Source organism: Camelus dromedarius, chromosome 23 (assembly GCF_036321535.1).
Source record: "Camelus dromedarius isolate mCamDro1 chromosome 23, mCamDro1.pat, whole genome shotgun sequence".
Lineage (NCBI taxonomy): Eukaryota > Metazoa > Chordata > Mammalia > Artiodactyla > Camelidae > Camelus > Camelus dromedarius.
In genome coordinates, this window is record NC_087458.1 from 4439349 (window position 1) to 4465542 (window position 26194).

At 51.5% G+C, this 26194-nt stretch overlaps 1 protein-coding gene across 5 annotated transcripts; it reads right to left on the reverse strand.

The window, feature by feature from the left end:
• Positions 1-8: 8 nt before the first annotated feature.
• PI4KB (phosphatidylinositol 4-kinase beta) lies at positions 9-25123 on the reverse strand. 5 transcript variants are annotated; one of them, XM_031436433.2, is made up of 13 exons: positions 24708-25123; positions 17068-18004; positions 12456-12500; positions 9763-9990; positions 8687-8914; positions 7018-7127; positions 6331-6435; positions 6015-6138; positions 5006-5271; positions 2320-2452; positions 1955-2075; positions 1259-1321; positions 9-871 (listed from the first exon to the last, which is right to left on the reverse strand). In XM_031436433.2, exons 2-13 carry the CDS (start codon positions 17974-17976, stop codon positions 690-692), a joined length of 2514 nt encoding a protein of 837 aa, XP_031292293.1. In that variant the 5' UTR covers positions 17977-18004; positions 24708-25123; the 3' UTR covers positions 9-689. The 5 variants fall into 5 exon arrangements, with proteins under 5 accessions (XP_031292293.1, XP_064333820.1, XP_064333821.1 ...); XM_064477750.1 differs by lacking the exon at positions 24708-25123 and adding an exon at positions 23632-23779; XM_064477751.1 differs by lacking the exons at positions 12456-12500; positions 24708-25123 and adding an exon at positions 23632-23774.
• Positions 25124-26194: the final 1071 nt, after the last annotated feature.

Below are 26194 nucleotides of genomic sequence, written 5' to 3' on the forward strand. Positions count from 1 at the left end.
GACACAAATGGCTAACTAAGGACTTTATTTCAAACAAAAATTAAAAATAAAAAATTGAGAGTTGTTTCCCTGGATGTGGGGAAGGGATCAGGGCAAGGAATTCCCCTGGCTAGGCCAATACCCTCAGACAGGAGGGGCCGTGATAATTCCCTTCCTCGCCCCTGGGATGGGGAACCTTAGCAAGTGCAGGACCCTATGCCAGAGCCCACCCACCAAGGGGATCTCGGGCTAGGGGTCAGTCCCTGGGAGGGGACGGAGTCGGGCAGCAGCATGGCCAAAGGCCAACCACAGGGTCAAGTCCTAAGTACCAAGAACCTACTCTTTCCCCCTTCCTGGGACTCAGAACAGATTAAGAGGATGGCCTGTGGAAAGAACCTCTCGGACCCTGGCGAGAAGAAAGGCCTCAGTGTCCCTCACATTTGTCACCTCTGTTCTCTGGAGTCTGTCAGGCGGTAATACTGACACAGCCCGGGGAGGGGGTGGAGGGAGGGCGGCGGGGACCCTGTGGCTGGCTCTCCCGCCCCTTGGCAAGCTCTACGGTTACCACATGATCCTTCGTATTTCTTGCCTTCCACTTCCCTTGGGTGGATGGTTGGGTGGCGGGGCTTCCTGGTTCAGGGTTTCTCCGACAAGGGCCTTCCCAGGGAGGACCCCGAGTGCCCCGCCGCTCCAGGGCCGGGGCGGGCGTGTCACATGATGCCGTTGGTGAGGTACTGGAAGCCGTCGTAGAGCTTGGTGGTGATAGACCGCATGCTGCCGTCCACCATCTGCTCTACCAGCAGCTGGAGCTGCTCCTCAGTCATGCTCATGTGGAACCTTTCCTTGAGGTTGCGGATGGTGCTGGAGCCATGGAAGCAAGGAAGCTGAGAACCTGGGGACAGCAGAGACAGAAGAGGGTCATGGAGGGAAAGGTGGGAGGGGCAGTAGTGGTAGCCACAGGCAGTACAGAGCCAGGCTACCTTAAGTGCCCTTCCCTCCCACCTCAGGGATCCCTGGCAGTGTGTGGATGCGGGTCCGCTGGAGCAGAGAAGGGAGAACTGGCGGGAGGCCCTGTCTTGAGCCCATCTTCATCCCACACTCCTAAGCCCCTCTAGGTGAGGGCAGAGGGCACAGGAGGGAAGAGCCAACACCACATCTCCCCCAGTAAGGACGGAGGGAGCAGTCGCAGGACCCAGAGGGAAGAGATTCTAGGGAACGGGCCCTGAGCCGGGCACTTATCTGGTTGCAGGCCTCTGCCTATGCTACGTCTGACACTCACAGATGACCTGGGCCACCGTCATCACGGGGCCAGACGGGGATGCTCCTGAGCAACGGCGACAACCTGTGGGGTGGGGGCAGGGATGGGGAGGAGACTGGCAGCTCAGACTGGGTGGGCACCACAGCCTTGAGGGAAATTGGGGCAAGGGCCCAGAGGAGCCAGGGGAGGAGACTGGACAAAAGACTCTTTAAGGCGAGGCCGTGAGAAAGCAGCAGTGAGAGTAGATAAAGGTGAGAGACAGGAATATTCCTCAGCTCAGAGCAGAAGGGGTGAGTATGGGGCAGGGAAGGGCTCTGAGGACGGGAAACCAGAGGTCAAAGACCAGAGGGGAGGCAGGTGGTGACTGAAAACACCTGAGCTGGTGAAGAGCCAAGTGATGGATGGAGACAGAAGCTGAGAGTTGGACGACGGCTGGGGAGATGGGAAGGGACCAGGAGCCTGGAGACCGGACTGTTCTCTCGGAGTGCACCAAGGAGGTAGTTTCTGCTGCCTCCTCCCTCCCCCGCCCAGGACTGGCTGTCAGGAGGAATGTTCCGGGGGACAGACAGGGCACTGGACCAGAGTTGGAAACCGTCTAGGAACCTCTGCCCCCAATCTTGAGGTGGAATCAACTTTCTGAAAGTTCCGTGCCCCAGGGCCCCAACGTAAGTAGGAATTCTGAGGCACGATGGGGTCCTGGCTTCTCCCCAGCCCCACCTTGCTGCATGATCTCCACGATCTGCACCACCTTATCCATGTGCTTCCGAGCAGCAATCAGCCCCTGCAGCATCAGCATCTTGTAGTAGTTGAACATGTCCCCATCCAGGCCACCCATCACCTGGGAGGAGAGGAGAGGTGTGTGCTCGAGGGGGCTTAGCTAGCACTTCCTCCTTCGGGCAAGCACGCCAAACTCAGTTACTTCCCCACCTCTTATCAGGCAGGAAGCCTCCCAGGACATCCAGCCTCACTATTACTGCTATTTCTGTTCTGTTCGTCCCCAGTTCGGGGGGGGGGGGCCCATCAGCTCCCCCTCCCACGACAGGGAAAGAACACAAGTGAGGCACTTCTCTTCCCTGACTCACATCCACAAACTCTGTGGTCAGCTTAAAGGCTGACGTCTCAAAGCCCAGGTTTCGGGGCGAGCTGGACAGGATGAAGCCGAAGTCGATGTGGATGATGTGGCCTTCTGCGTCCAGCAGGATGTTCCCGTTGTGTCTGCGGAGGGGCAGAGCAGAGGAGCAGGCAGTAGTAAGTCCGACTGACGCGCGAGCTTCAGACTGCAACACACTGGCCACGTGACACCATGCAGGGAAGTCCCCTGTCACATTTCCTGCTGCCTCTAACTCTGGGTCCAACCTCCTAGGACCCAAAGCTATCAGTGGGAAGAAAGGAAATCAGAAAAGTAAACTGCTGACAAAGACTGTGGGGTCAGATCTGCTATCGTTAACAACTTGATAAAATAGCTTAAGATTATCTTGATTTTCCAATAATTGGGCTTCTAAGCACCCAAACCTGGAAGCAAGGAGAGGCCTCTGTGCTCCAGCCAGCTGTCAGAGGCCAAGTGCTGGGCTCAGTGGGAGGCCTCCAGTCAGAACCTAATCACCTGTGTTTTATTTGTAATTCCTATCAGCCCACTGCAGGGCAGAAACACCACCGGAAGGGAGCAGTGATCCCAGGCTGAGTGGAGTTTAAATGTAAAATAGTGTGGGGTCTTTGAGGAGTAAGTGTTAACTATATGGTAAAACCGCTTCTGTAAAAAATCTCAGGGGGCAATTCCTACAGGCTAGCTAGCTTCCTACAGGAAGAAGAGATAAATCCCAGGTCTTTGTGATTCCCACATGAATGGCCAGCAGGAGGAGGAACAATTAACATGCTAAGCATGTGAGGCCCGGCCCACTCAGCATAATGAGCTTCCTCAGTGTCAACAGAGGCTCTGTTAGGCCTCAGAGCTCCAGGTCTGAGGGCCACCTTCTCTGGGGCTGGTCTGACTGGCCAAGGCGGGCGGTGGGGGGAGTGTGGAGGCACAGAGGGAGAACCCAGTCTCACCTGAGTCCTTCCCACTCTGGGAAAGCATGACACATTTGGCTACACACAATCTTGAAAGCCAGAAAGTTCTAGGAGATGTCCTAGTCCAGCCTTTCATTTTACAGGTAAGGAAACAGGCCCAGGGAGGAGAAGTGACTTCCTCGCCCAAGGTCCCAAGCTAGTAAGGGGCAGTTTCTGTCTTTTCTCAACCGCTCAGCTGCAGAGCTCCTCAGCACTCATGCTGAAGCAGTTAAAGACATCTTCAGCCTGTTTCCAGTCTGGAGCCCATGCACTGCGGCCACGTCTCTCCAGTGGAGGATTCCATTGGTGGCTTGACGACATCTATTCATTTTTGAGTTACTATGAAAGGTTTATTGCTGCCTGTCCCCTCTCCCCCTTTTAAAGGATGGACACCAATCTTCCAGATGTATTAGTTTCCTAGCAAAAAGCCCAGAGGCCTGACCAGCACCTGCTTCCCTGCCACCAATTACTCCATCCAGGGGCTCAGGTTCTAGGCTCTCTGGGCTCTGGGTTCAAAATCCTGACTCTTCAGGGACAGTCTAAAGCCTACGACCAAATTCCATATGAGTAATGACATTTCTCTTCAGTCCTCAAGTGCAAAGCCTCTGCTGGCTTCATCTGCAAGGCTGACAGGGCGGAAGGAGCGCAGGTTCTGAGAGCTCCCCGACCCTTATTTCCCTTGTGAGGAAACACCTGTCTGACAGTGTTTTCATCTGGTTTTCAATCTAGGAACGTCAGGCCATACCAGGCACTTAATACATGCTGTATTTCTGATAAGCGGCCCTGTCAGCTAATCTTGCTGGGCTGCCTTGCAACTGGGAACCCTGGAAGAACAAGCCACTGAATCACTGCCTGCCCAGGACAGCTGCCCTGTGCCCTGGGAGGGGCACGACACATAGGGGCGCTCTGGGCACTGACCCGGAGTCACTGTCTGGAGATAGTCTTAAAACACAGGGCCTCAGGGATATAATTATCTTTGTATGATACATTGTCCACGATATGAAAAGCTGAGCTTCATAAAGATCACATTATATAAGGAGAAATGACAGCTCTGGGCAAAACAACAGATGTTTAAGAGTTTTGGAAACCACGCTGGAACAGAGAGTTCAGGGCAGGGAGTTTCAGCTTTGTGTCCACTGCATCACTTACACCTTCTCCTTTCTGCTCTCAGTCACTATCGCCACCCCCAGGCTGGGCCTCACTACCTCTCGCTTCTTTGCTAAAGGCCTACTTACACCCCACCTCACCACAGTGCCACAGGGCGCGTTCACCGAACAGAGACTGGATCGCGCCATTCCCTCCGCTGCAGAATAAAGCTCCTCAGCCTCCCAGCGAAGCCCTCCTAACCCAGCCTCGACTCACCTGGCGTCAGCGCCGCTGCCGTGCCCTGCAGTGTGGCCCGGGCTGTAATCACCTCCACTTCTCCCCTCTGCCTGGAGCATCCTTCCCCCACAGCATTCTCTGTGCCCTCCAAGACCCTGCTTGCTCAAACCCTTGCTCCTCTCACAAATCCTTCATTCCTTTGCCCCTTACCCCAGTGCTTGTCAGTTTGCCTCCCTGGCTTAATGGCACACGAATACGTCTGTCTCTGCTCAAAATGTTGCCTGTTTCACCTGTGCATCCTGGCAATGGAAGGTGGTGATGAGTATATGAAAACTACACTTGAAGGGACATAGGAAACCCTGGAGAAAAGATGAGGATGACAGACAGGAATTCACCTACCTGTCCTTGACTTGCAGCAGGTAGCAGACCAAGCAGTAGCCAGCACAACTTTGCACAAAATTGCGCTGGGCACTGAGGAACGCCTCAGTGGTGTAACTGCCATGCTCCTGCAGGAAGTAATCGAGCAAGGAGAGCTGTGACTGTTTCTTCACCTGGTGGATGGACACAGCGTTGACCACTGGCTCAATCATGCCACTGTCGGCCGAAATCACGAGAATCTTGTATGGCTTGATCCACAGGGGCACTCGCTCCTGTTCCCAAATGGACTGTGAGGAGACACAGAGGCATCGGGACTATCACCTCTCTCCACTCTCGGGGAGGAGGCCAAAATCCCCTCTGTCCCCAGCCCTGAACAGTTCCCATCCTTGGTGGCCTTGGATTCTAGGCCATCGAATGAGTAAAAGCCCCTGGTTCCACTGAGGACCAGGGATTTTTGAAAGGAAGTCCAGGGTCTGACAAGACACAGGGAAGCATGTGGGAAAAGGCGTCTTACAGGTAGAAATCCAAAAAAAGGGAAGAACAGGAAACCTCACTGTCACCTCCCAAGCAGGGTGAGTGGGAGCTCCAAGTTCAAAGAACAGGGAAAAAGACCAAAAAAGATTTAGGTTCAGAGGAAGCTTCTCCAGAAAATGAAAATGTTTATATAAAGAACTTATTAAACAGGTGAAGTTGCTTGTAGTCAGCCAACCCAGGAGCTCAGGGATCTGCATCTCAGCACACTGCAACCTACTTGCCACAAATCAGTTGGGAGTTTTAATCTAAAGGGCAAATCTAGCACTCCAAAAGTTCAGTGATGAGAGCAGGTGGTGGTCAAAAAGGGCCACAAGAGGTCGCTGTGGAGCCGCTCCTGTGGCTGTACAGCCCTGGGAGGAGCCCAGCTTAGGTTTAGTCCAGTTTAGACCTGGACAGGAAGCTGGTCCCCAGCAGAGCTCCCTGCAGAACCACCTGTGTGATCACCCCAGGGAAGCTGCAGGTTGGCTGAGTTCCCCTTCCCTCTCCCTACTCTTACCTGCAGTTGCTTCAACACCTGGAAGGCCAGTAGCTCCTGCCGAAGGTCATCCCCACACTTGACAATGACGGACAGGAGCCGCCAATTGGGGAGATGGCCATAGGGGGAGCCCTCTCTGATGCGCCTGTGAAGAAGCGAAAGGTGTCAAAGGTGAAGCCAGGTTGAGGACAGAGACATGGCTTCTACCAAAAATCCAATCAAACTCCCCCCAGGGCAAGGACTCAGACCACCTGGGAGCCAGACGGACCCCGGGGGAGGCCGACAGGCAGCACAGGGGGCGCACTAGCCGCCGCCGCCGCCGCCCCGCCCAGCTCACCGCACTTTCTCCTGCCAGGGCTCTTTGAGAGCAACCGCAGAAGGGTCTTCTGGATCTCGTCTGAAGGCTGTAGGGGTGTGGGCCAGCTGCTCCGAAAGCCGCCGTCTAGCAGGAAGAAACTGTATCATTTGCTTGGAGGAGTTACCCCAGAGCCTCATGTCCCTGTCTATGCCGGCATTTCCTGCACTGTTTCCTTGATTCTGGGCACACAGAGATAGAGACCTGGGCTGAGAGACTCATGGAAGGAAACACAACCACTGATTCCTTTTTGCCAACCTGGTGGTTTGTAATCATGTTAAATGCAGATTACCAGGCCCCCCACTCCTCTACCAAGATTCTGCATTCAGAACAGGTGTGGCTCCAGCATCCACATTTCCAACAAGATCCTCTCCCTCCCCTTGATTCTAACATGTGTGGTCCTAGAAGCCACTCTGGAAAGACTGCTCTGCTTCCATACTCTGGTGCCTTCATTCCTTTTGGAGTGCTTTTAAAATTTAATTTCTTTCTGTAGTAGCCCAGTAATTACACAACCCACACTTCACTGCCTCAAGTTTGGTGGCCTCAGGACAAGGACAGAGTAAGGAGAGGGAAGAGGGGAAGACACAGGCTGACAGAGAGGAAGGGGACAAAGATAGGCAGGGCCTAAGAGGGGGATGAAAAATGAGGGGCAGCGTGGTCTGGCCATACCGGATGTCACCTGCTGCAATGAACACGGGCTCCTTGCTCTCCTGGCTGGTGATGCTGTCCACAGAGAACTGGGAGATGTTGTCACAGCTGTTAGTGTGCACTTCAGGGAGCTGGGGAGAGCAGGGGACCGCAGGTCAGAAGCGCTGAGCACAGGTGTTGCTTCCTTCACCGCCGCCCCCTCAGATCACCCTGCGTGCTTGCCATCTCCACGCCAGAATCAGCCCTCCCTTCCAAACTCTGCTCCAGAAAGTCTCCCCTGGTTAGGCACCATCCTGCCACCTGGACCCCAAACTAGGCTCCCAAATAGACCCTCTAGCAGTGTTTTTCAGTGTGTGAACCACTCGCATACCTGGAATGCTGCTAAAACACAGATTCCCAAACCCCACCATTGGTCTGAATTAGAATTACTGGGAGTGGGATCTGAAAATCTGAATTTTTAACAAATTCTCCAGAAGACTCGCAGTGCACTCAAGTTTGCAAACCACTGCCATGACCATCACAGAAAGCTGAACTTCCAGCCTTACACTGAGAGCTCCCTGGGGCTAGGTTCCTCTGAGCAAATATTTCTTCACCCTAAGCCATTCAATCTTATCTGCTCGTCTGTCTCTAACTATAAAATGTCCTACCAGACCCCAACGTCCGTATCAAGTCCCTTCTGTTCTCCTTCTTTTGTACCAGGGCATTTCTCCTTAACCCCACTCACCACTTTTTGCACACTGCCTTGTGTATCTTGTAGGTATTTTCCTAAATGTCTGCCTCCAGTCTCCCCAGCTGGACCATAAGCTCAAGTACAGAGATTCTGCCTTTTTGCAAAGTGAGATCTGGTTGTGTGGTCACAGCTATATGTAAGATCCTGCTCTGGATCCCTCCAACTCCAGAACAAAATCCCAGTTTCTTTCCGCAGCTTACAGGACCCTTCTTACCATCTGGCCCGTTCTGGCCTCTTCAGCCTCATTCTTCATCAGTTCTCATCTCACACCCACACATCACAGCCACGCAAAATTTCTTTCCATTTTTAAAACAGGCCAAGCTACCTCAGTTCTTCCAGTCTTTGCACGTGCTCTTCCCTCTGCCTGGAATACTCTGTCCAGCTAACTCCTACCATCTTCAGGCCTCAGCTGAGATGCTACTTCCTCCGGGAAATCTTTTGGGTATGTCCAGCCCCAAGTCTGGAGTGAGTGCTACCCCTGCCCTCAGATGTTCCCGTAACACCCTGCCTTCAGCACAAGCTGGGCCATGCCACACTCCGACTCCCTGCTCTCCTGTTAGGCCATAAGCTCCTTGCAGGCTCACTAGCACACAGCTCTCCAGGCTGGCACAAAGAAGGCCCTCCATAAATACTCCTTGAATGAATGGATATATGACTTATTATTCTCTGCCTTCCTAAGATAACTTTATACAGAAGGTGTTCAATAAATATTTGGATTAAATTTCTTACACTCCACTAAGAAGTGCCTCCTTACATTTAGCCTAAATTCCTTCTCCAGGAAAATGAGTTCCACCTGAATCTACTCCAGCCCAGAGCTGTTCTGAGCTTTCCCCTCTCATACCCATCACAACCTGCCGCACCCATCAGGGCACTCGCCTCAGCCTGTCTTGTCTCAAATACACCGGAAGCTCCCGGAGAACAGGTGCCGGGCCCCAGGATTCCCGCCCGGAGCCCCCTCACCTCCACCTGCAGCTCGCCTATGTCGTCCACCGACCAGGCCTCGTCATCGTTGTCATAGTTGGGCACCGTGCTGAAGCTGCCTGCCCGCTGCTCGTGGGTGATGCCGCATTCGGGCAGGTTCTCCACAGACCGGGTGCTCCGAATTCGGTTCTCGGGGATCCGGGCAGGGACATTGGTGGTGTCGAAATTTTCACATTCAAGGACTTCCACGTAGATCAGGTAGGGAGCCTGAGGGGAAGTGAGAAAGGTATTTGCACTATTCCCCACATCGTAACTCTGTTAACACAGTTCCTGCTGCCCACTCCTGCTCCAGGCCTCATTCATCAGCCCCCGAAACCAGGAACGCCACACTGAGGGCAGGGACTCATCCTGTGAACACCCACATAAAGAACCTGGATGAGTATGCAGGTCTTTAAAGCATTCCAGCTAAGTTTCAAAATGTACAGATGATGCACTTGGGGAAACCCATTCCCAACTATCAGTTAGCACCCATCAGAGAGGCCTGAAAGCCTCTGTGGGCTTGTCCTAAAAACCGACAAAAAGACTGGGAAAAAGCTGGGCACTGTTCTAAGCAGCATGCTAATCTTTAATACATCTTCTGAAAAAGAATCTGAACTATCAGCACTCATTTCCACCAGCAGACTAACGCAGCTAATTCTCTCCGACGTGAAGTGGCCCCTTCTCTCTTTCTTCCTGCTCACTATGATCACAGACGGTCTCAGAAACACAGATTTCTCTGCCCTCACTGTGCTGTGCCTGGAGAGCCTAAGCTACAGAAGGGCTGGAAGAGAGCCGCCAAAAGGCCCGTCAGGAGGGCGGGCTCTCTCCTGAGACACAGCAAAAGGCAAGCGGAAAAGACCAGGCCTCTCTGGTCTAGAAAAACAATGTCCAACAAGGGGAGCAAGAGGGCCCTCAGAATCACAAGGGCACTGAGGTAAAGCCAAGGGTTGACACGTGCACGTGAGCTATGGAGCGAGTCTAGGGTGCTGGAGGGGCTTCCCTGGGCAGGTACACAAACCTGCACAACCACGGGAGTAGTCCGATGAGGGGTATGGTCTGGGCCAGGGCCCACCTACCTTGTCCTTAGAGTTGAGGACAACAGCCTGGGTGTGGGGCACGCGGACCACGTGGTGGTCAAAGCCGGCGGTGGGCAGCCAGACTCGGGCAGGGAGCTTATGGTTGAGCAGGGAGAGCTCTGAGATCAGCCGCTGTGTCTTCTGCTCCTTGGTGGGGAGCGTGGCCAGCCGCTTGCCAATCGCCATCAGGGACTTGATGAACTCTCGCTCAGGAGCCAGTCTGACGGGCTACAGAGGGTTGGGGTGAAGTAAAACATGGTGAAGAAACCATAGGAAAAAGTGTCCACCCACGCAGTCACCCTGGCCGTGCAGACCAGGGGTCCCAGTGTCTCGGGAACTCCAGGGAAGGAGCTACCTTCTGGCCCTTTTAGGAGACCCCACCCACCCCTGTCAGCCGGAACTGGGGACAGGTGGAAGAGCCAGCATATTCCTGCTCCACAGGCTGTTTCTTGAGGGGAAGAGGGGTGTGAATCCAGGTCACTGGAAGGCACCCCCCTCCTCATGGTCTTGGGTTCCTGAGGAACTGGCTCAACGCTTCAAGACAAGTGTGGGAACGACAGCCAGCGAGGCTAGCCGGGGCCCCAGAGAAGAGCTGCTCACACCTGACGTGCTTCACCCACCTCGAGAACGAGGTGGTCCCTCTCCCCGTCTGGCTCCTTGGGCTGGGTCTCCGCCGAGGGGCTGTGCCAGGGCCCACAAGGCTAGGGAGGGGAGCTGTGAGGATTTCCCCTTTCAAAGGAGGACTCATTCCATTCAAGAGACTTTTATTGCTTTTCATGGCACCCCCCAACCGCCCTCGATCTCTCACCAGGGGCCAGTGCGCATGCAGGGGATGAGGAGAGGATGAGCAGACTTTGCGTTAATGAGGGAACAATCAACGAGGAAAGAAAAAGCAGATGGAGGGAGGGAGGTGTGGGCAGGTGGGTGGAGAAAACCACAGGTCTTTTCAGCCCTTGACGATGGCCCTGAAGGCCTGTCTCTCTCAGTGATTCCTCGCGGGACCTCCTCCCCAACCTCTCAGGGATTAGTCTCCCCACATTAGCTCCCTCCTGTGAGCGTGGCTCCTCCTGTCCGGCACTTCAGTCATCCCCAGCAAGGGCAAAGTCAGGCTGGGGAGTGAGGGGGGCGGTGGGGAAAAGATGGGCTCAGCCAGACATGAAGAAGGGCTCTTTCCCAGCCTCGGCTCTTCTACTGTAAGGGGCACTTTACCAAGAGAGCCACCCAGCTCCGGTCCCATCTCTCCTCAGCTCGGTGAGAGCAGTATCTCCTCCTCTTACAGAAACAGTATTTCACTCACCAGGCTTTTCTCTCCCTCTCTGTGTGCTGTGTCTTGCTTAGTTTCCTGAGTGAGAATTTCTACCCTCATTCCCTCACACTGCAAAAAAGAGCTTCTCTTGAAAGCTGGGCAGTACCAAGCCCACTTCTGCATATGCACAGAGCCAGGGTTCAAAGGAACAGCTCATCTCTCAGCCTCTATCCAACAGTGGGGGCTGGCTCAGGGCCCCATACAGTAATGAAATAGGGTGTCTGAATCCGTCAGGAATGGTCTGGGAGGCAGGGATGAAAAGACAGAAAGACAGGAAGGTGACAGAACTAGGTCTCCATGGTCCCTGGAAATGTCCCAGGGACTTAACAGAAAAAGAGAAAGACAGGAAGAGTAAATTTGGAGACTCATTCCTTCGTTCATTCTGATCCCCTAATCCATCCACTCAGGTGGCAAACGGTCACTGTCCCAAGGACACTCCACCCCAACCAATTCATAGTGACCTCAGATTAGAAAGATCAGAATTCCTTCCCATCCTCAATTCAGCATTTGGGTCAGGGGCCCCTAAGTCATGTCAGCACGTTGGAAATGTGACCCCAGGCCTCGAGAGGGAGGCATTGCCACATGGGAGGAGACAGGAATCATGCCTGAAAGGGGAGCAGCACAGAACAGAGAAAACTGATTGGGTAGACAAATTAAAAATAAAATGTTAAAAAATCATCCAAACTCCCAGAGGGTCCAGCATTTCCTCTCACGTCTCTGCCCAGCAACAAGGTCCGAGACCCTGTGGGACCAGAGGGTCAGGGGTTAGTCCAGAGGGAACAAGAACGTAGAACAAGGAACATCCTGGGCAGCGAGCTGGGAAAGGGAAGAACTCAGACCTGGAAGAAATGTGGTTGAAGTTAACAAGAAAGCCGGCTGCGGGGAGGTAAAACTTTCCTGCAGGCCAAATCCTGTTTGCTTTTGGAGTCAGTTCACCCAGCACAGGGCCCGGCATTTAGAAGACACTGAGTAAGTATTTGATGGTCTGATGGCGGAAGCCACGGGGAAAAGGTTCTGGGTGGGAGAAACAGGATCCTGGGGGTTTCTGCCAAGCAGTTCCTGGCTCCAACCCAGGGGTAAATTCTACCGCTCTCCCAGCTGTTTGCTCTAGAGACCCAGGGGCTGGGGGCTGAGGTGCACTGCATCCCAGCTGTCTCTGGGAGAAGGATCAACTGAGCCTGACTCAGCCTGGGCTCACAGCACTAGCAACAAAGGGCAGGGGGCGCCTCCCAGTCTGGGCGGCCTGGGAGGGAAGGGCTGATCTCCCAGGAAGAAAAGGCACCTTTTAACTCCTGCCTTGGCCTGAGGACTCAGAAGACCTGGGGACGGAGAGGAAATGCGGCCATGGGGGGAGCCTGCCACCCAGCCCCAGCCTGGCCCCACTTACGGAACTGAATGAATTATCAATACTCTCGGTGCTGGAGGAGAGCTCCTGGGAAAGGGCCAGAGGGCAAGGGGAGAAGGAGGGGGCAGGGAGGGAGGGGAGAGAGACAAAGGCAAAGAATTTAGCTCCACCTTGGATCATACCTGCTTCTCTCGTGTAGCTCTGCCTTTCTGCTTTGATGAAAGAATGTCAACCCAGAAATGCCACTTGCCCAGATTCCTAACACTTGTGGGAGATGCTGGAAGACTAGCTCAGACCTTGAGGTCAGAAGGGCTGAAGCGACAGCATCGTCTGCTTGTCACTTTCTTCCCATCTATTCTTGCCTACACAAGTCTTTCCAGGACAAAATCCTAAAGCTGGGTCCCTTAGGGAGGTAATTCTGCACTGCCAAGCTTTCCCTGATTTCTCTTTACCCACTCACAAGCCCTCAACCAACCCCTTCTCCATGGAGACCACATACTGACGGACTGAATTTAACAAGCCACATGGCCCGCACACTGGAAACCCCACGCTCCTCCATATTCTTGGAGACGTCAAGGAGGAAGCAGAAGAGCTGGACTTTAGTGCCAGGTACATCTCCTCTCTAATCAGCCTCATTATCACCCTGGGATACCTAATCTCAACCTTAAATCCTGTCACAAAGGAGACCACCCAAGAGCATGAAACCTCTGGGCTGGATGCTGCTGGGAGTCAAGGATGAGTAACTCTTATTTACCAAATCTCTGTGGCTTCCTATGAAGCTGTTTTGCATGACACTCAAAAAATTACAATTTTTTGGAAATAAATTGGGGAGCTAGGTGCCAGCTGAGTCCATGTGAGAAAGCTGAGTAGCTGAGCAGCATCAGCCTAGCCCAGGGGATTTAGCCAGACCTCACCCTGTTCCCACGGGCGTCTGTGAGCAGAACAGGGGAAAGAGCTGGCAGTCAAACTCAGTCAGCGGCTCTCCTGCAGCTCATGCACAGGCCCATCCTGGGTTCTGTCCACCAAGGTCTCCCAGGGCAGTGAGAAAGGGCAATCGTGTGCACCAACATGCAGGAAGGGAGGGGCCTGGACTTAGAGTCAAAGTCCTGGGAGCGCCCAGGGCAGGAGGCCAGTGGTCACCAAGCTACTCTGCAATCAGCATCTCAAGCATGTACATAATCAAGTTCCACAGTGTAAGTTCTAGTCTAGCTGGAGCTCCTATAGTCAGGTCTTTTCTTGAAAAATCTGGGGAGAGGGGCACTTTGAGGAAGAAGCCAGGCCGAACACTCTCCCAAGGCAGCAACTCTTCTGCTTTGGGTAGGAGTGGGAGGGAGAACTGAGGCAGTGAGGATGCCAGAGTAAATGACAACGTAGTGCTTCACTTTTTACTCACGAGCTGGCTGGGGAGGGAACAGCAGGCAGGATGGAATATTGGTTCCATGAGCCAATTCTCCAGCTGATTCTCCCACAGACAGGCTGGTCCTGTCTGAGTCATTAACAGCCTTGGGGGAAGGGAGGTATATCATGACCCGCCCCTCTCTCCTACTCTGTAGGCTTGAGTCACTCAAACTGAGTCAGCTCCAAGGAGAAAAGCTTGAGGCCAAGACGCTGACATCACACGGTATCAGGCTGGAAGGCCCACTGGGGCTGCCAGTGTGATATACAGCAGCTTTCTCTGTACAGAGGTTGCAGTCCTGAAAAGACAAAGCTGATCTACAGATGTCATTATGTGGGGCAGGATGTAAGGTGGGGCTGGTACCTAAATCATTCTCTGCATCCCTACCCTATGCCAAAATATTTACCATTTGGTTACAAATGGAAGGAAAACTGCCCGAGCAGAGCTCCCTGACTGAGCTGAGAGAAATGGCTCGCAACGGGTAGACTTGGAGGGGTGGGGAGGGGTGGGAGATGGGAGAAGTCAGTGCTAGAGCCCTTTGATTGTAGGGGGCAGTGGAAAGGATTCCTAGTTAAAAGAAAACAGAACCGTCTGTGAGACCTGGGCAGAGAACTCTGTGGGGAGAGTCCAGGCAGGAAGAGACTGGACAAGCACCTGCCCTCCTCTTTGAGGCCTCACTTCACCCTCCAGAGCTTCTCTACTGGTGGTTGGAGCCTAGGATTAAACTCAGAGCCCACGGGGAAGCACTGTGTCTCTCCTTAGGGTCTCTGCTCAGACCTTAGGTAATTACGTGCTTTGTTTCAGTAAGTTGTATGCTTCCTCCTTACATGAGGGAAACGACATTTCAAGAGAGTCACGAACTCCACCAAAAGACTGTTGGAACTAAAAAATTCAATGAAGTTTCAGGATACAAAATCAAGAGTCACCAACTAAACAGTTCCCCAGAACTCTGGGCTCTCCGTATTACCTTGTAAGTTCCTGGGGGAAGGACGGCGTTTTAGCCTACACTCTCCCCTGCCTCCAGCACAGGGCTTCTGCACACTATACAAGCTCGAGATCCATCTGCTGAGAGAATGGCTGTTGCACGACAGGGGAGGAGGAGGAGCAGAAGAAAGAAAACCAACTCCCTTGGCATTTGGGAGACAAAGGTCTTGAGAGATATATTCTCAAAGTCCCAAAGGGGTTTGGAAAGTCGCCTGTGCTGAAAACTCCGACACTGAGACTCCTGGGGCCCCGCTCACTCTCGCACTTCCTAGGGAGCCACAGTGGATTCAAGCGTCCCTTTCTGCCAGCATCAGATAACCTAGAAGCGCCTGGGGATGTAGTATCTCCTTCCTTTCCTGGATCTACTGACCCAAGACAAAGGAGCCAGGTTGGGAAGAATGGCAGCTAGAGAAGCCACCCTAGAGGATTTAAGTACTCATAGAATACCTGTGTCTTATCATCACCCCAAACCCCATGCTGGGCAGGAGTTAGAGGCAAGGAAGAGGGACCAAGGACCAACAAAGAGTAAGAAAAGCCCAGGACCTCAGCTTTTCTTGTCCTAACATGAGAACTACAAAAGCCTGCAGAGAAAAGCCAAGAGGCACCTGACAAGAGGCACCACGAGCTTCACTTCCAGCTGCTTCACTTCACACTCCCACTGCCACAGGCTTGACTTCCAGCCCCTCCACGACCTTAGTCCCACCAGCTCTGGGTGATTCTTCTTGCTCTGCAAGGACCTCCCTTCATGACCCTGGGCTGCCCTGCCAATCTCAACCAGAAATGAAAATGATACGTTCTGGTTCTGAGAACAGCTGGGCTCTGCCTGTGCATGGATGCGGAAACCCTGACAGCTAAGGCCAAGGCTGCTCTTCCCCACGTGGACTCTGACAGCTGAGGACCTGGGGAAGATCTGAGGCCTCGTCTGATACGCACTGGCTGAGAGACGCTGGGCAAATCATCTAACCTCTCTAAGCCTGCTTCGTTAATGGTTAAATAATAACTGTCTCTTAGGGTTGTTGTAAGGATTAAATGGGAAGTACTTGACATGTGCTTGGCACATAATAAGTGCTCAATAAATGTTAGCTCCTTTAGCTTCACTATTATAATAAAATACTGAATTTCTGGAGACTAGGCTCTGTAGTCTCCCTCCCTCCTGCCTCTCCCCTTCCCTAGTCACTCTGACCTCTCTAGCTGAAAGAAGCCCCATTGTATCAAAAAAAGTGGGTGGGTGATGTGCCCCACAGAGGAATTGCCAGCACCACGGCTATATGCATTTTCCAACAAGTGCAAATTCCTCTTTCTTTTCTCCCCTCTTTCCTAGGCTAGGCTGGCAGCCAGGATGGGAGCCAGGCTGGCGGTGAGTCAGGCATGGGGCGGAGACTGGGCACCATTGTCTGGCTTGGACATCAGGTCACTGGTAGTCAGTTGTCCACTGGGCAACTTTTCCTCCTACCTGTCCAGATGTGGAATGAAAGGTGGGTATAACCTACTGGTGTGCTTATCGCATCCCTGCTCGGTACCTTAAATTGGATCCCCCAACTGCTGCTCTCTCTTCTTGGGCTTCAGGTCCTTGACTAGACACTGGGTTTGCCCAAGATTTACTCTGTCTTCCCCCTTCCCTTTGTGCTTCTCCCAAATGACATGGGAATGATACCAGCAAGACATCCCTTCCCCCAGGGAAAGGCAGGCAGGAGGGCATCCTGCAGATGCCTCAGTGACAGGGAATGAACCTTACCCCCATGTCAACAAAGAACATGATCTTCAGGGAGTGGGAGGAGGGATTATGAGGAGGAATGGCCAGGAGAATGAAGCCAAGATTCTATTTAACATCTCCCCACCCCCAGCACACCCAAAATTCACACAAGAGTCCCTTATCCTTCCCCATGGTTGCTGCTCTGAGAGGTTCTGGTAGATATCCCAGGTTTCAAGTCAGGGTGGGGAGGGTCTCTGCCAGTTCTCAGTAAGCAAGCAGTTAATGGAATGGCAGAGCAGTGAATAAAAACACAGAGGACGGAGTCAGGAGTATCAGCCCTGCCATTAGCCATATGACCTGAGGCAAGTCACTTTATCTCTCCCGGGTCTCCGAGTTCTTCCTTTGTAAAATGAGGCAGCTGGAATACATGAATTCTAAGGTCTTTTTCCATTCTAAACATTCCATGCTTTTATCGGTGAAATGAAACAGAGGGAAGGAGAGAAAAGGACAGAGTAACCCTGTATCAGACATCCTGTCCCCATGCCCCCTTCCTTGCCCCTCCATCCCTCCGGTAATTTTACCTCATCCTCATTCTCCACTTTCGGGTTGCTGGCTGTTCGTTTCAGGTTGCTGCTGAGACTGATGCTGGCGGTGGCATCGGACTTTGAGCGCTGATGAGTCCTTTTAGAGGGAGACAGCCCTGTGTCGGGGGCTGGGCTCAAGGAGGGCAGCTCCCTCTTCCGGTGAGCCGGCTTCAGCTCATCTGAGAGGATCAGCTTCCGTAGCTTGGTCCCACGGGAGTGTCGCTGAGTGGAAATGTGCATGTCTGAAGAGTAGGCCCCGAGTAACAGGGCACACTGGAGGGAAAAGTTAATGCTCTGGCGACAGCGGTGCACTATGTAGGGCTTGATGGCATCGCCTACGTCCTCATCCATGTGGATGTACATGTTAAGCAGCTGGGGCAGATAGAAGTCCACGTCCTCGTTACGGAAGCAGAAGAGCCGGTTGCCGATGTAGGCTTGCACTCCAGGCTCCTTGGAGTTATACAGGTACGAAATGGCCATGGAGATGTCAAATAGTTTTGACTCAAACAGCCTCAGCAGCCAAGACTGTTTGGCTGAGTTGTTCTGCCGCCGCCTTCTTGCTCCCTTGGTTGTGCCCGAGGTCACTGTGGCCCCCATCTCATCTTCCTCTTCCCTTATCTGGGCAGGTGGATCATCCAGGCAGCGGATCTCACTGTCCACACCATCCCCATTGACCAACTCCAACGGGGCGCCTCTGCTAGAGACGGCCACGCCTCCGTGCAAAAGCTTGACTTTCTCCAGCACCTCCTGGCAGGCCTTCTGGGCCACCTCAGGGTCAATCACTGACAGTTCCCCGACCCCCTCCGTGATGACGCTTAGCAAGGAGCCCCCATTATTCCCCGGTGGGCCAGAAGTGGGCTCAGAAGTTGGCTTCAGGGGGGCAGGTTCCACTACCGTGTCTCCCATGGTCACAGCCAGACTTCGAGCTTCCAAGCTATGGGGGGGAAGAAGGGAGTAAGGAAAAGAAAGGGAGACATACACACGCCGGTTAGTGGTGCCATCCTCAGGTCTTCCCTTCGCCATGGAACTTTTCCTGGCACCTCCTCTCTGTGTGTCTTCCTGGGCTCCTTAAAAGTCAGATGACAAGCCATCTCCTCCCAGGAAGCTTTCCCTGACTACCTAGACTTCTGTTCGATACTTTACTCTTCATCCCTTCTGCACTTAGCTTCTTAGCTTAGTCTCTGTTCTTAACATTTTTTGCAAAATGTTGCTTTATATGTGTTACGTTTATATAGGTTTACAAGTTCTTCAGGTAGGCTGGGAAGCAAGTCTGGTGTTAATTCCCTTGTCCCTAACTCTTCGAATGTTTTTCTATCTTCATGCTCTTCCCATAACTCCCTTTAAATGCCTGCCAATAACCGTTTTTTCTCTTTAAACTGTATTTCCTTACTCATATAACACTCCACACACAGTCCTGAGCATTTCACCTTTATTTAGTATTAAAATCTTGATGTATTTTTCTAGTTAGAGATACTTTCTTACCTTCCCTTTTAGACTCAAAGTTCCCAAGAAATAAGAGCCAGCAAATACTGTGCCAGTCTTCACTGAGAAGAAAACAGCTCTAAAGCCATCATCATCAACCCTGCTGAAGCGTGCCATCTCTGCTTGTCTGACTCCATAACATCATTCTCTCTTTCTCCAGTGCTGTGGCAGCTAAAGGACAGTGGGAAGGCTCCTGAACTTCGAGTCAAATAGGCTGGGATTCAAAATCCTGGCCCTGCCATTATGAGATGTGTAAACTTATGCAAACCATGTATCTTCTGAGTTTCAGTTTCCTCAACTGCAAAATGGGGGAAACATACCTACTTCCCATTGTTGCTGTGCAGAATAAATACCTTTGCGTGTGCAAGAGGATCTAGCACAGTCCCTGGCACACGGTACTCAGCAAATTCTCGCTGAATCCTAATCACCTGAAAGGCCAGTAGCAGCTTGTGTACCTGTGTGTGTGCACGCACATACTATTTATCAGGGAAGGGAATTCCAGTTACACTTGTACATGAGAATTTTCCGTAACATTTATGACAGCCTTCTCCTAATCCCAACACTACCTTCCCAATTCTCATACACACACTCCAAGAACTGGAGAGTTGGGAGAAGGGGAAAAAGAAATCAGGCTGGACCTCACGCGTCTCGAATGTCCAAAGAACAGGGAGGAACAGGAGTCACATAACCAAGAACCCCTCCCTGAAGGAACTCTCAGGAGTAAAATCAGTGACAACACTGCTGGCAAAAGCTACTGCCTTCCTAGAACGATTCTTCAGAGCCCCAACAAACCCAGATCAGGAGAATCAGCGCGGAACAGGAGGAAATTTCAAAGCAAGAACGGGGAGAGGCATGCTGTTAACGTGAGCTCAGCCTAGCTCCAGAGTCCGGCTGTAGTCAGCAGTGGGCTGAGGCCTCTGCACAAAAATGCAAATAGAGTGAGTCTAAGACACACTCAAGAGTGTGAGCAAGAGGAAGGCAGAAGCTACTGTGGAGCTGGAATGCAGGTAATTTCCAATAGTGACATCACCCCTAACACTAGTGACCCTGGGAAGGTGGAAGATGGCTCAAGACACAGATCCTCCAGTCACTCTGGAAGCCCCATTTCCATTCTTCCGGTGCCTCTTCTTGCACCTCGGAAATGTTGAGTCAAGGTTACCTTGATCTGCCTAATCGTCTACAGTCCGGCTCCTGCCAGCAGTCACCTCTAAAGTTTTGCAGGAAGACAGATGGGGGACTCTCCTGTTCTCAGAGAGCACCAAAAAAAGCTGCTTCAGTTTGCCTTTCTCCCAACTGTCAAGAGAGAAGTTCACCCCCAAAATTAATTTCGCTGATGCCGTTTGAACTTGGTATCGGTAAAAAGGTGGCAACTCTTTCACTGTGCTCTCTCCCAAATTAGGCAGTGCCATCTGAGCAGTAGAACCAGCATGGCTGCCTGTGTGGATCTGTCTCTACTTGCAATATGCGTTGCACAGGAATAAGACGGACGAAGCTTTATTCACTCCCTGCCACACCACTGTGGGACACTCTGCACCAGAGGGTCACTCAAATTCCCATGGGACCACTACCTTTTAGGTCTGTTCAGAAACTCACACAACAGCCTTAAATGTCTTATACAACCAACTCTTTTTTCCTCAATTTCCCTATGCTTGGGACATTTTTCTTTTCCTCTACTCCAGAGACTTTCAAGTCATGAAAAGCTGCTAAAAGTCCACTTTTTTAAAACTTCCAAGGGAAATGAAGTTCAGACATTGTCCCACACAGCATCTCAGATTTCACTAGGAAATGCAGAAGATTTGCAAAGGGTCACAAATGGGATTATTACCAGCATCAGGAAGAGCATGAAGGAGACCATCATTTCTTTTATCTCAGGCCTCAGTTAGGAATCCCGCATCACAGTATTTAGGGGCCCTCCCCACTGAACAGAGCAGATGCCCCATCTCGCAGCCTTTACTCCCCAGGAACAGACAATGACAAGAGGTAGAAGAAAACCAAACTCCTCTCCTGAATAGGCAGCCACTAGAAACTACCAAACTGGAGCTGGGCCTCCCTCCTGGCCTTTCTGACCCTTAGGAAGTGCCTGCATCTGAAGGAAGTCATGGAGAGAAGGAGGTGTTGAAGGAAATGTAGGTTGTTTTGGTAATTTAAACAGTAAGAAATGGATTCTCCAAAACCTAAACCCAGATATGGTCCTCAGCATCGATTCATTCACTTTCAAATGTGAAGAAAATATAGTTTTGATAAATAACCATTCTCAAGAGAGCAAAAGGACTAGAAGGTGAAAAAGGAAGAAACAGGTTCTGTATTTACCACTCTTCCTCTAATTAGTCAGAGAATAAGAAAAACATGAGAGAAGAAAATCCAAACCTTTAATATCAAATGACTCTGCGGCTCTCAAGGACATCCAGACAACTGAGGCTCCACATTTCGCACTGGGAGCCTAAACTGACCTTCTAGGGAGACGGGGAGGGAACGGAAGAGGCCTCCTCTGCCCCAGCCTAGCAGCTGGCTTCTAGGGAAGGGGAGTGTGAGTGGGGGCGTGATGACAACCGGCCGGGCTTCACAGCTTGTATGTGGACAATGCAGGGAATCCTCATCTGAGCATCAGAGGGCTGATCAGGGCAAAACAGAGAAGAGCAGCAGTGGTAGAGGCCAGAGAGGGTGTACATGCAAGTGTTCTGTGTGACTGAGCACTTAAGTAAACGTCTGCAGAAGACTCCTGGGGGGGGGGGAACGCTATTACTTACCCTGGCCTCCCCCTTCTCAACACCTCAAAAGAGTCTAGATGAACAACCCTCCACTGGCCTCCACTAAAGAACTTACTAGATTGGTCTCTGCTCAGACAGGACGGTAAAGGGCCCCAAATTGATTCCTTTACCTAGTTAATCACTATCCCCTTCTTGAAATCTTTTCCCATAAACTAGATAAATATGGATTGGTTCAGACCAATTCTCTCTCTTTTTTTTTTATGTTCCTGTATTTTCATAGAATGGCCCTTAAGAGATCATCTAATTTAGTGCTCTGCCTCCAAACAGATAGGTGAACTCAATCTTCCACCTCCTTTTAAAGGATCCTGCTGAGATGGATCACGTGAATTGGGAGAAAGAGCAGTGGAGCCAGTATCTTTATCCTGCAAGGTGGGTAGCTAACCGAGGCTGTTAAAAGTTAACAGAAAGAAAAGAAGGTTCCAACGTTAAAGTCACACAGGCTTCTATAAAAACAACATAATTATATAAGTAAGAGGTATAAATCTTCTAAAGTTCAATTCTCTTTTGTAACAATTAATAAATCAAGAAATAGAGGCACCATAACCTTCAGAGACAAACACTAAAATAACTAAGAGGTTAACTCTAAGGGAATAGGGGCCGGGATGAAGGGAAAGGGACTGTTGGTTGTCCTCGTAAACACTTAAGTACCACTGGATTTGCTGCCAAACGCATATATGCCTTTAATAATAATTTTTAAAAAGAACTTGCTCTTCAAAAAAAGACTCCTAATCATGCTCAGCCTTCTGTTCCGCTGTTGAGAATTCCCTCCTCACGGCTCCAGTCTAACTTAAACTCTTCTGTAACGAGGTCTTAGCTCGTCTTTCCCCCTTAACCTCAGTGGTAAAGGTGGAACCTGAGTACTACCTTTTCCTTACAGAAACAGAGCCCAGCAGTCAAACAGGCTCAAGCCTCACCAGGAATCAGGTAAATGCTTATCCAAGGCCCAAGGCAGAGTGGCATCAGGGCAGAGGGCATTCTCAAGCTTCCAGGAGGAGGGTAGGGAGGGCAGTGGTCTCAGGGTAAAATCAATATTGAATCAGGCTGAGAACTCTGTTCAGGGCTATAGAGCTGGTATAAGCAGATTCCAGCCAGACAGCCCAAGCCAGCTCTGGGAGCCCCTGCTGAAACAGACAGATGGCAAAGAAAGCAATCTGTATGCTCACCTCTCTCTGAACTGTTTCTCTCTGCTGCAAGTCCCAGATGCACTTGAACTAGGCCCTCTCTTGTCTTATGCCAGTTGCTGAAAGGCCCCTCTCAAACTTCTTCCCCAAACTGAAGAATCTCAATCTGCTGCTTTGAGTAGTGTTTAGCAAACATGTTCTCATGCAGTGTGGACCCAGCTCTGAGAAGGAAGCAGGGAAACTAGGGGAAATACGAATTCTCTGTGGGGGTGCCTCCAAGGAGTGAACATGCTCCTAAAAAGAGGAATTATGAGACTGGACACTAGCCAACAAGGAGGGAGACAAAGGGAGAGGTGGGCTGAGGTAGCATGATTATTTTCAAATAGGCCTAGAATAGGAAGATGAATGGAACTTCACGTGCCCTCTTCGCTATCGCAGGCCAAGAGACACGGCATACGAGAGAGCAGCTAGTTCCCTAAGTCCCAGCTCACTCCAAGTTTTACTCCAAGTTTTCTTTTCCAACCAGTTTCCTCAACGGGCCTTCCCACAAACATACTTTCCACCTACAGAAGCTGGAGTTATGGCCCAAGTACAAGGGGAACAACAAAGCAGGTCAGCAACTTACAGCAGTGGGGAAAAAAAGCCAGGCACAAGAAAGAAGCAGGCCCCGGAGCCTGTCTTTCAAACGGATTTAGTCCCACAGTTGTACAGTGGGAAGGCCCACCAGAGACACCAGAAGGAAGAATTCTCAGAACAACTAAATCACTACTAATAAATGCCTTGTGTCTGAGGAACCCAGAATGTTTTGTTTTGTCCAATTTTTTTCCCAACCCACATCCTGCTATTAGCCTATTACTATACTGGTGCCTACACAGTGGGCCATCTTCCCCACAAAAAGTTCACTGTAAAGGTCAAGTGAGTATGTCATACGCTGAACCCCAAAATCCTGATTCTGAATGTACAAGCTCTTTCCATTGTCTCCTGTTCCTTTCTCAGTTACTCCCGGCCCCTAAACCAACCCCACTCCAGGCCTAAGCTCTTATGGAATCAACCAACCATTTTAGTAAAGCCACAGACAGTAAACTGATTCCTCCTGGATCTGGGTAGGGGTGAGAAGACAGACATTCTATTCTGTGATCCGTTTAAGACAAGCTTAAAATAAAATAATCCAAAACTAAATTTCTCACAACCTCATTCAGTTTCCATGCAGGCCTGTTCATCCCTCCAACAAAGTGTAATCTGATAGGGACTTCTTCAAACTTGCTCCATCCTTCAGAAACACCCTTGTTGTCCAGAGAAAATCCCGAGATAGCTGAGGCTCCCCCTCCTCCCAACACACTTTCTTCTTAGTTCAAGGTTTAGTGATCCTGAAATAAGTGGTATGTAAAAGTAAAAAGTGTGACAGAGAACACAGAAAGATCACAGGGAAAAAGGACCAAATGTCACAAGGATCAGCAAAATCCTTGAAACTCGAGGGAGGTGTCAGAGTTGGAAATCCTGAATGGGAAGGGGTACTGTCAGATGTTTTTTCTGCTATAGGAACAAACCTCCAGAGGTTGGGAGGTTGAGGAAAGGGAGAGAGAAGCTAAAGAAAGTTACAGGAATCATAAAGCACTCCAGAGAAGGGCAAGGATTAAGGTCAAAGTAGAATGTAAATGATACTTTGCAAACGATGGTGAGAGCCTGAGATCCCTTAAGGAGATGGGAATAGACAATTCTTGGAAGCCAGGAGCTGGGTGGGTGGCAGTGAGGTAATGGAATCAGAAGCAGCAGAGGAAGAGAGAGCTACAATCTTTCAGCTCAGGGAAACGGGAACACAGTGCTGGGGCTGCACAGAGACATTGGATGAAAGGGGCAAAATAGGAAAAGGGATAAAGGTGGAGGCCCTGGGAAAGATTCGGGGCTGGAGCACAGACGACGAGGAACAAGGATGGACAGTATAAAAGGCGTCGTGATGTGGAAAGGGTCGACGACTTAAGAGAAAATAATTCGGGACAGAGGCAACAGGGATGAGTGAGGGAGGGGGGAATCCCCAGGGCAGAGGGAGGAGCTAAACAGAAGAGGAAGCCAAAAAGCAGAGGAGGACCCCAGGCCTGGGAAGAAAGGGTGGAGAAGGAACCTGGGGTGCAGCTGCCACCGGGAGGGCAGTTTTGTAGTCGAACCCAGGTGTGGGGGCGGGGGGGGGGGGAGGCTGTGCGGGACAGCGTGAGAGAGGGACCCCTCCACACACAGGCCAAGGCGGACTCATGGGGTAGGAGTCGTTTACCTCTGGGGGACCCCAGCGGAGGGGGTGCGGGCGGTCGGGGTCGGGCTGCCGACTCCGCCGCCTCAGCAGCAGCGGCCGCTCCCGGGTTCCATTGGCCGCCTGCGCTTCCCTGACAGCGGCCGCGGCGGCTGCACCAGGCCCCGGCTGCGGGGCTGCCCTCGGCGCCGCCTGCGGGGCCTTCGAGCTGCCTCACGTTCGACCGGGCCTCACAACCTCTTCTTCCTCCTTCGCACAACCAAGACCGAAAAAAAAAAAAGCCCAAGCAGGTCTCGATTCTTCTTCTGAGTCCAAGCCCTTCTTCTTGGACTATGCTTTCTTGCTCCTCTGACGCTCAGGACCCTACCGATCCCATGGTAATCCAAGGAGTCAAGTGAGCTGCCTGAAACATGCCTGTTCAGAAATAGAGAGGGGGCGGGGAAGAGATATTTGGAAGCTGGGGAGGGAGGAGAGGACGAAGGGAGGAGCTTACGGTTGGGAGGAGGGGCCAATCTTTGGGAGGTGGACTTAAGAGGCCGCGTTTGCTAAACTAAGGAAGCCGAAAGGAAAGTAAAATTTGCTGGATTAGGGGCAGGGGCTCCCGGCCTAGAGCAAGTAGCGGCAGGGGGCAGACGGGCGTGGGTGCCTTGTTAGAAGAGTACAGACATGCCGCGTACTAAGCACAAGTACAGGGGTATGCAAATTATATGTAAATGAGTCCTTTGAGTTAGCAGCCGAGTTACGGTAATTGAAAAACCAGCGGCTTTCCCCCTCCCCTATTCCACATGACTCCCTTAGTAAATCAGGTCGTGGGATGGACGCTGGGGGCCCAGCTGGGCAGCAGAAAGAGAAAGCGCAGGTGGGGAAGATAATCACCTTCTTAGTCATCTTTAAGGACGATGTCCAGATTACGCCCCTTATTGCTGGGGGAATGGCGCGGTCCAACCGCGTTAATCTTTCGCCGTTAGCGGCGCGACTGAAGACCTTGGTTCTGCCTCCCAAGTCACCCACCTACTTTTCTGGGCAGCCCTTGACCTCTAGACTCCGGACCTCGATCCTCCAGGAAGGGGCTGGACAGGGCCAGTTGGAAGAGGTGAGTGAAATGACAAAAGCTTGGAGGGCATAACCCCTCCTTCCAAACAAAACAAAACCGTAAAAAACTAAATAAATAAAGACACGCCCCGCAAATGGACCTCTGGTGTTGGTTTTGTGTATTTGTCAGTTAGCATTATTGATTGGCGGCCCTCTCTGGCAGAACCTCTGTCTGAACCCTCATAGGGCCTAACAATATTCTACACTGAGGCTAGTTATTTGAGCACAGATCTTGGATGCCACCTTCCCTACCACTTAAAGCCTGTTTGCCTTGGAATGACTGATTTAACCTTTTTGAACCGCCATTTCTATGTCTGCAAATTGGATCCAGGAATATTAGAACTTCACACAGTTTTGTGAGGATTAAAAGAGAGTACAGATTACTACTACACATGGTACTATATTACTATGATAGGGAC

Bases quoted from the DNA above. Each gene is read 5' to 3' on its own strand.
- PI4KB (XM_064477750.1), bottom strand. The intron at 7,128-8,686 runs GTGAGGGGGCTC...TGCTCTCCCCAG, and splicing joins TAGGCGAGCTGCAGGTGGAG to CTCCCTGAAGTGCACACTAA. The intron at 872-1,258 runs GTGAGTGTCAGA...TGCTGTCCCCAG, and splicing joins GACGGTGGCCCAGGTCATCT to GTTCTCAGCTTCCTTGCTTC.